We start from the raw sequence: 10194 nt of genomic DNA on the forward strand, positions 1-10194 counted from the left end.
AACGATGGTTTAATTTTTTTGGGTTGTTTGTTCCTTTTTTGTATTTCTTCTTCCCTTGCTGCAATTGATGTAGTTGTTCGCTTGCATCTTCGAAGTATGTTGTCGATTGATGATGGACTTGCCATTGAAAAGGTTTTTCATTCAGAATAATAACTGAGAGGGGTTACCCTCCTTATATAGATTAGAGTTCCAACGGATCTAATTTTTGAAAATATGGCCGTTGAGGTTTCTGAAAATATGGCCGTTGAGGTTTCGTATCATTGGTGCACTACAATCGGTTGTTAATGATACACGTATTACCTCCGAATAAGACATTCGGTGGAAAACTTAAATTCTTATCTATCGATTAAGTTGGTATTTCTAAACACGACTATATTATTCGGAGGATAATTGTTTTGTAAAGTTCCGAATGTACGATGACCCAAAAATCAGAATTTGGGAAAAACTTATACTTTTCAAATTTTGAAATTGAAATAATCGGAAGTATAATTAGTTACCCAAACTTCCGAATATGGACTGTCTAACATTATATATTGGCCCTTGGAACCACCTAGAGCCAAGGCGTGGTTTGTTTTGAACTTGCTATATTCGGAGGATAATTGTTTTGTAAAGTCCCGAATGTACGATGGCCCAAAAATCAGAATTTGGGAAAAACTTATACTTTTCAAATTTTGAAATTGAAATAATCGGAAGTATATAACATTATATTGTCTTCCGAATAAATACTGGCCCCAAAATGGGATTTTTCCTATATCAGAAATTTTGAGATTTTTCAATTTATATATATATATTCGGTAGTGAGTGTACTTCCGAATACTGTGTGTCTACTTAAATACATTCGGGAGACAAAAAATTCATTAAACTACCGATTATTACCAGTTTGTATCCAGGAAGATATGACCAACAATATTCGGCCGATAACCATCAAATATTTCTCCCGAATACTGTCGATGTTCTTGAGAAATGAAGAACACGACTACATTCGGAAGTAAAGGAGCATGAATATCGCCCGAATCTGGATAAATAACCGAAAACCCTAGAATTATTTTTTCTCGATTCGCCGAATTAAAGCGAAATAAACCCCAAAAATGATAGATTCTTACCTAATTGGGGCCATTTGACTTTGGAGCGGAATTTTTTTTTTCTTCCACGATCGAAAGATAATAGGAAACTGGAAGAAGAAGAGTTGAAATGAGTAGAATTGTTTTTGATTTGGTTTTCATACAGTTTTACCATAAGGGCATTTATGTAACTTTAATATCATATAGGGTACCCCTTAACTAGAGTCTTTGGCTGGGTATAAATTGATGGCCCCTAAATCCTTTGGGGTGGCCCCTAAGAACGCTAGGCTTCTTTGACCTTTAAACTTAACAAAAAAATGGAAATAAATCAAAATCGTCAATCGCACTTTTGAAGCGAATCGACAGTTCAAAATATGAATCGTACGCGTTTTGAGAAGAACGATTCATCAGTACGCTTTGGATCGTTTTTAAATTTTTTGAATCGAATCGTACGATTTGAATCTTAAATCGCACGATTTTAAAAACCATGCGCAAAATGGTTTGATGTTGTGTTTCATTTTTATGTTTTATGGGCTTCAGTTATATCTCATGCCACGGAGTTAAAGTTTTGCTATGTTACTTGATTTTTCTTTCGAACATATTTGACTTTTATTTTGAAGACTATTATTGGGGCGTCACACTTCATTAGAGGGGCGTCACCTAATAGGATAAAAATGGGCCACCCATAAGTAATATCAAAAACCCCTTATCTCAAATAATGTTGTAATGACCAAACAACCCTTATATTTGTGAATTCTAGGACAAAGTTTTTGTGGGAAAAATAATTAGAGAGAAGAGGAAAAAGAAAAAAATTGAAGATTTCTTTCAAAACCTAGATTTTTTGATTCACTCAACAAAAATGGATGAAACAAGTTTCGAGGCGGGTGAATCTTTGTATGATAGAGAAAACAAGTTTTACATTCCTCATGTTGGAGACTAAGAGATGGATGATTTGTTAGATGGTAGAGAGGGTTTAACACAAAGTGATGATGAATCTCAACCAATTGAAGAAATAAATCAACAAAGTGAAGAACCAATGGTTGAAAGTCAACAGGTACACCTCTAAACTATCTCCCATGGGTCCAATTTCGCTCAAAACTAGCTTAGGTACGCAAAAAGTTTGAGATTTTTAGACTTTAATGGAAAATTACGGTTGGGTTTAGCTTCGTTGCCAACCGTAATTTAGGTTTACGTCTAGGTTTTGGAAGAACTCCAAACCGTAACTGGTTTCCAATAGGAAAAAATTGAATTACGGTTGGTAATATGTCATGCCAAACACTTCAAAAACCCAGACGTGGGAGAATACGTCTAAAAAAAAATTTCACGAACCTAGACGTAGAAGATTACGTCTGGAAAGTTTACCTCGCGAACCTAGACGTAGAAGATTACGTCTGGAAAAATTACATCACGAACCTAGACGTAATCCAATTTGAAGCTTCTTCTAAAACCTCCAGGAAGAATTATGTCTAGGTTAGCCTATAAGATAAACGTGGATGTAAATTCATTTTCTACGGTTGGAATTAAAAAGAAGCTGGACGTGATTTCAATTTCTACGGTTGGAATGAAGAGAAACCTGGACGTAAACCAACATGTAAGCTAATTCTACGGTTTGAATTCATCCAAATCTCGACGTAAGTTCTTCAAAAACTGAAATTTCGGTTGGCGAACCTAGACGTAATCGCAACGATGAAGTGAATTGAAGTTGAATTGAACTGAATTTACTGAGAAGGAAGAGGAGCAGTTTTTTTGTGAATTAGAATAGAAAAAATTAGGTTTTAAAAATTTTATTTTAGTTCAAGGGTAAACTAGACATTTTGTTTATGTGTTAGGATATCCCATAACCTCTTTTTTGGACACTAAGAATCCAAGTGAAACCCCTCTAATGGAGTGTGACGCCCCAATAATAGCCTTCTTTATTTTTCCCGATGTTCTGTTTTCTAAACGACAATGAACTTCAAGCTAAGATTTTTGGGACATGTTTCTCTTGCAAAATTCTAAACGCCAACCGAAAATAAGCGCATGGCAAAATGTAAAGCACCATCTTCTGCCGATCTTATTTTCAAGGATAAAAATCCGTTGATTTCCGACGGCCCATTTTCAAAGTAATCTAATGATGATGTTATACATTTTGAAATACACTCATTTTATGTGAAAACATAGAGCTTTGTAAGAGGATCATTTCACTAAAATATTGGTTTCAAATTCGTAATGGTTTGGCTTTTATCCATAAAAACGACGTCCCATGTATAAGATAGTGTGACAATAAATGTGTAAGGTGGTTGAAATATTGCACTTCAAATAGAATGAATGCATCATAATTTTGTGAAGTTAAAAGAGGTTGTTTGTGAAAAGCCATTCAGTTTTTGGAATTGTTGGTGAAAATGCATATTTAAAGATATACAGCTTGAACCACAATTTTCCTTGGCTATTCTTTGCCATCCATAAAAGAAATCAACCTTGATTGACCACTTCCACTCTCTAAAAATAACCATGTTACCTAGACATCCACATAATTCTCAACAGTATCCAACTGCATCCAAGATTAGTATACTGTCGAAATTCTAACTGCGTCCAACATCTGCTATATATTTCGTAACCACTGATCTTTTGTTTTTTGTTAGGAAACTATTCGACTTATTATTTTCTTAATAAGCAAACAGCTTTCAAACCCAGAGAAGAGTTAAAATGGCTTACAATAAGAAGACAATGGTTGCTATGTTGATGGTTGTTGCGGTTCTCATGTTCGCAATGATGGTGGCAGCCAATGAAACTGGAGATTGTGTTGACGAATGTCTTCCGATCTGCAAAAGAGAGATGAAAAGTGCAACTCTTGCAGAATGCAGAGGTGCTTGTTTCAACAAGTGTATCAACAATGATGCTGGTTCTGTACTAGCATATTTCAGAAGTTAATCGATCTCATTCTTATTCATCTATGAAGATCATTAATCATTCGACCATGATCCGTTGTTTCATGTATCTCTGCTATTTTCATTCATTACGTTGTTTTACTATTATTGAAGGCAAAGAGTCTCATTTGATGGCTCGCTTCTCTGAAATTTATATATTTACATGTATATGACTGTAACCAACATGCATATTCCATAAGATTGTCATATAGATGTGTATTTTTATCTAATTCCTGTATTAACAAAATCAAATATAGCGACTTGTTTACAGATGTTGCACATTACAGTTTATTCTCTGTAGCTGCACATGGTTTGCAATATCAACAGGTATACACCCAACTAGCTAGGAAAAGATCTTACGCTCTTATGTTAGCTTGAAGACCTTGCGCAGACCCCAAAAATCTTCATTTTCCCTGTGTGTTAGATTTCAGCTCTTACCAGTAATCCCCACAAGAACACACCCCATCAACGAAATGATGAAACCGATAACTGTCCCTCATTACAATCTCCCGTTTCTCGACTTTGGAGATAAATTTGGTTGCGGAATGACAGTCCCCGCACACCCTCAGGTTCTTGATGATCCTCAAAGGAGTGCCAACTGGTGTACTAATCAAACCAAAAGCAATTGCTAACTTCTCACTGTGTCCACAAAGACTAAACTCCTTTTCATCCTCACCGACATCCTGCAACACAAAATTTGTATCTGGGATGTACCCAATCTTCTTAATATCTGAATACAAACTTTCCATCTTTGCAGAAATGTCATGCATTAATGGATGAGTTGTGTCTCCTACTATAAAGCTGTGAACTATACGTTTCACCTCAATCCAACTGCAACCAGGGGGTTTTGTTACCCCTCTATCCTTCATCATCTGTCTAATTCTTGCTGCATCATCCCATTTTCCTGCCTGTGAATATATATTAGCTAAGAGTATATAGTTTCCAGAATTCTGAGGTTCTAAATCAAAAAGATACCCAGCAGCATACTCCGCGAGCTTAAGGTTTGAATGGATCCTACAAGCACCCAAAAGCGAACCCCATACTGCTGCATTTGGTTCTATTGGCATCTCCTTGAGGAGTTTCATGGTTTCATCAAATTGACCCGCACGTGCAAGTAGATCTACCATGCAAGCATATTGCTCGACAGCAGGTTCAATTTTGTACTCAGACTTCATCATCTCAAAATACTCCCACCCTTCATCAATCAATCCAGAGTGACTACAAGCAGATATTAAATTTGTAAAGGTAAAATGGTTAGGTATCAATTCTGTAGTTCTTAGTCGGAGGAATACATTTACAGCGTCCATTCCAAAACCATGCATTCCATAACATGAAATCAGTGTGTTCCATGAAACTAGATCTCTTTGAGGCATCATATTGAATATCTTTCGAGCTTTTCTGATCTCCCCACACCGTCCATACATGTCGATAAGAGAATTCCATATGAAGTTGCATGTGTCAAGGCCATGCCTCAGAATATATTGATGAATTTCTTTACCTTGCCTTAACGCCGCTAATCTGGCACAAGCTGGAAGAGCTGAGACCATTGTAACCGTGTTAGGTTCCACATTACTTAACTTCATATCTGTCAGCAAATTCAGGGCATTAGTCCCTTGTCCACCTTGAGCACAAGCAGCAACAATTGAGTTCCAAATTACCACATCTCTTGTTGAGAGCTCTCTGAACACTGAAAGGCCAAGTCTTAACTGACCACAACTTGAATACATCGATATAAGAGCGCTTCCAACTCCTGTAGACAACTCCATCTGGTTTCTTATGACAAAGCCATGAATTTCTTTCCCTAACTTCAAATTATCTGTTAGAGCACAAGCTGCAAGAGACCCTGATATTGTAATTGTGTTAGGGTATACATATGTTTGACGCATTTTAGAAAAGAATTCAAGAGCTGTCTTCCCATCCCTGCTCTGTGTATAACCTGTTGAATCACAAACAAGTGGCTTATCAATATTAACTAAGACTAAGATAGGATGCCAAACTACACAAAAATGAAGTTTTATTAAATGCATAAAAGTTTGAACTCTCTGCGGGAGAATATATGAGCTACTATGATAAAACTATGAGATACTTCTTCTGCAAAATAAAATATTTATCACCTGTGATCAACCCATTCCATGTAATAATATCTGGTTTAACTCCCTGCACCTTCATCGCATCGAGAAGTTCGAGTGCTTCCTCACGGCAACCTCTCAGTGCATAACCAGCAAGCATTGCGTTCCAAGATACCAAATCTTTTTGTTTAATTAAATCGAAATTCCGACGTGCAACCTCCGGATTTCGGCATTTGGCATAAAAGTCTACAAATGAATTGCCAACAAGAACATCCAAGTCTAGTCTCTCGGCCTTTATACAATATCCATGGATCTCCTTTCCATGTCGAAGCAAAGACAAATTTGTACAAGCTGAAATAACACTGGCAATGGTAATCGAATTTGGTTTCACTCTTTCAATCACCATTTTCCTGAACACATCCAACGCTTGCAATGAACAACCGTTCTGCTCATTCCCTGCTATCAACGCTGTCCAAGATACAACATTTGGCTTAAAATTTTGTGAACCACTCATCTCAAAGAAACAATTTGCAGCCTCCTCAAATTGTCCATTCTGAGCATACCCAGTAATAATTGAATTCCAAGTAATCCGATCCGGTTTGACACCAGCTAGTTTCATACTCTCAAAGTGGTGCAAAGCTTGCTCGAAATCACCCATGGAAGCATAAGCCGAAATCATCATATTCCATGTAACAACATCCTTGAATTGCATCTTATCAAACATTCTTTTAGCAATATCCATCTTACCACATTTTATAAACATATCAAGAATAGATTTCTTCACAAAAGGGTTCCCTTCAAACCCAATACTCAACATATAATCATAAACATCTTTCCCTACCTCATAATTCCTTAACTCAGAACAAGCTTTATAAATTTTCGGAAACACAAAATGATCTGGTCTAACTCCTTCTTCAATCATTAAATAAAATAACTTAATTGTCTCTTCATAATCACCTAATCCACAGTATAATCCAATTATAGAAGTCCAACTAAACACATTTCTCTGTGACATTGTATTAAACAGTTGGCGAGCTGAATCAATATAACCTAGCTTACAGTACAATTCTAACAATTGACTACTAAGAAATGAACATAATTCAACACCAGATACAATCAAACGACAATGAATTTGTAGACCCAATTCTAGATAATCTAATTTTCTACAGTTTTGAAGTATTAAAGCGTAATTTTCAGTACACTGATCATTATGTGGATGAGTTTTATCCTCCAAAGAATTAAGCAAACCATCAATATGTTCGTTAGTAGTAAGCGAACTAATACAGACTGCTTCCTTGGAATACCAGACATCATCATTAAAAATTTGATGGGGTGTCTCCCTGGTTTTCTCCACTTTTGGAACTTTTGAGAAATCCGTGAGAGTGGAAGATGCAAATATTTGCCGCTTTCTGTTTCGAAGAAGAAGAAGAGAAGCAGAATGAGAATGATGAGGAGATGAAGTAACTATCATCGTGATGAAGTTGTTGGAATGAGAAAGAGAGATTGCTGACATTATTTCTTCTGGGTTTCATAATTTGGATAGAAGTTCATCGGAGTATTTTGAGATTGGAATTTGGAATTTGTTGGGTGAGAAATTGGAAAAATTGTGGTTGATAACAAAAGTTGAGAGATAAAATCTATTTATTTTTAAGTGGGAAAAAAAATAGACGATTTTAATTGTTCAAACTTCAAATCACAATCCTATAGTACGAGCACGTGTTGTTGTAATATTACGTCTTCGTTTGTGAAAGATGACATGTGTCCATTTCGGAATTTTTGAACAGACATCCACACTGTCCTGCGTAATCAGAATTTTCCGTCGAAATTCACAAATAATTATAGTATGGATGTATAGACTTTGAATAGAACATGAAAGTATGAAATAAATGGACCAAACAAAACTAGTTGATAGAAACTTTCATTACATTAATATATACAAAGCTTCATCTTCTCCTCCCAAAATTATATTTGACATTTCACAACAAGAAATACGATTACGTTGTATTTCATCTCAAAGAGGACGTACAAAAAAACATCAAAATGATAGAAAAAGGAGAAAGAAACTCGAGGGTTTCCAACTAGGTACCAAAAAAAAAAAACACCTCATAGTTTCTTTCTCATTTCTCCCGCACAGAGAAGGTATAAGGATCTCTGATAGCAAAAGGAAAATTTTTCATGCCCACGAAAAAATAAAATCAGAGATCAAACTTGAGAACTGATGCAATTACCCAACTCATAACACTCTTCATCTTCCTCCTTTTCATCGAAATTATCATCATAGAATTCATCATCACCATCATAGACTCCATCCTTATCACCAGACTCACTATCTTCATCATCATCCTTTTCCTCTTCATGGTTATCATAACCTTCCTCCACATGCAGCCAAGGTATCATTCACCTCTATCAAGGCTTTAACATCAACTACCAATCTTGATAGTGTCGATCCTTCATAAACACCACTACTCCTAAAATAGTTAACAAAACACTTCTCATCAGTAGGTACTACTACTATTTTCTTGTTAACACAACAATTTTCAGAGTGTCCTATGATACCACATCTATGACATAATTTAGGCAAACCTTCATACCTAAAAGACACCCAAGACACTTCATTAAAACTCCTAGATATACATAACCAAAAACCAGTAGAAAGCCTCTTACTAACATCTACAACAACTCTAATTCTCGAACAGTTGTTTCTCTTTATTAGATATATTATACTTGTGTGAGTTGTTTGTGTGTCACAAGTATTTGTGTTTGTGTGTAAAGAGTGTTTGAGGTCAACTATTGACTTTGACTGTATGATTAGTATTAAAGGCTTTGTAATAATCCTGTGAAGGTGATCTCTTTTATCAATAAGAAACTAAAGTTCTCTCATGGTATCACTCCTTCGATCCTGAGCCATCTTATCAATTCTGCAATAATTTTTCACACACAACGTTTTTAAGCAGAGACATTAGAATCACACATCTTTTACAACACTTTTTCAGGATTTAACATCCTTTATAAGATTCTTTATTAATCTTTCTTCAGATTAAATTCAAGATCTGATTCTTTTACAACAATTTCTTGGTGCTTTGAGTTCATGTCATCTACAACAATCGTTTACAGGAGAAGAAATAATATGGGTTCTCAAGCAAATTCCGCTGCTCAAATGGGTAATGATTCTTCTGGATTTACGTTTCCCTTTACCAATATTTCCAATTTTGTTTCTACACAATTAGGGCCAAATAATTTTTTGTTGTAGCGAGATCAGATGGAATCAATTCTTGTTTCTACTGATTTATACGGCTATGTTAATGGTGAGATTGAAAAACCAGTGAAACAGATTGAAATTGATGGATTTTTAACATTGAATTCACAATGGGTTTTGTGGAGGAAAATTGATTGTTTTGTAACTAGTTGTATGAAGGCCACGTTTACTGATTCTGTGTCTGGTGATGTATTGGGGCTTTCCACTGCAAGAGAAATTTGGGAATTTCTTGAAGTAACTTTTAAGAGTCAGTTATATAATGTCAAGATAGGAAATATGACAATGCTTGTGTATTTTCAAAATATCAAGACCTTAGCAGATTCTTTAGCTGCTATTGGAGAAAGGGTTAGCAATTCTGACTTGACTATTATGTATTGAATGGATTGGGTAGAGATTATGATAACTTTGTTGTAGCTGCTCACAATAGAGAAGTTCCATATACTTTTGTTGAGTTAAAACCAAGACTTCTCAATCATGAACAGTGGCTTCTAGAACAACATCAAGATTCTAGTTCTGTATTTGATACTCAACATCCTACTGCTCAGTATAGTAGGAATGGTAATTATAGTAATGGAAGAGGAAAGTCTAAGAATAAATCTGGATATAAGAATGCTCCTGGTAATGGTTCTGGTTATAAAAATGCTCAAAGTTCTGGTTATAATGCTGGACAAGGCAGTAGTTCTGGTTCTTATGGTCAAGCAAATGGTGGTAGAAGGGATTTTTCTCAGATAGATTGTCAGATATGCAGGAAGAAGGGATACTATGCCAGTAGATGTCACTTTAGATACTATCCTCCTACTTTTGAAAATGCTTCTTCATCTTCAACAAATACAGCACAACAACAACATGCTTTCAACTCTATCCGTGAAGAACATATTTTTCAGAACCTTCAACCTCTGAAG

The 10194-nt window shown here is 35.7% G+C and overlaps 1 protein-coding gene across 1 annotated transcript; it reads right to left on the reverse strand.

Moving 5' to 3' along the window:
• Nucleotides 1–4176: 4176 nt before the first annotated feature.
• Nucleotides 4177–7628, reverse strand: LOC113322656 (pentatricopeptide repeat-containing protein At4g21065-like). The gene is made up of 2 exons (XM_026570787.1): nucleotides 6082–7628; nucleotides 4177–5903 (listed from the first exon to the last, which is right to left on the reverse strand). Exons 1-2 carry the CDS (start codon nucleotides 7547–7549, stop codon nucleotides 4402–4404), a joined length of 2970 nt encoding a protein of 989 aa, XP_026426572.1. The 5' UTR covers nucleotides 7550–7628; the 3' UTR covers nucleotides 4177–4401.
• Nucleotides 7629–10194: the final 2566 nt, after the last annotated feature.

This window comes from Papaver somniferum, chromosome 11, assembly GCF_003573695.1.
Source record: "Papaver somniferum cultivar HN1 chromosome 11, ASM357369v1, whole genome shotgun sequence".
NCBI lineage: Eukaryota > Viridiplantae > Streptophyta > Magnoliopsida > Ranunculales > Papaveraceae > Papaver > Papaver somniferum.

What these genes read in the sequence shown, in the direction of transcription:
- LOC113322656 (XM_026570787.1), bottom strand. Translation starts at nt 7,549, where the DNA reads ATGTCAGCAATCTCTCTTTCTCATTCCAACAACTTCATCACGATGATA. An exon ending in ATGGAATGGGTTGATCACAG is followed by an intron (nt 5,904 to 6,081) that starts GTGATAAATATT and finishes GTGATTCAACAG; the next exon opens with GTTATACACAGAGCAGGGAT.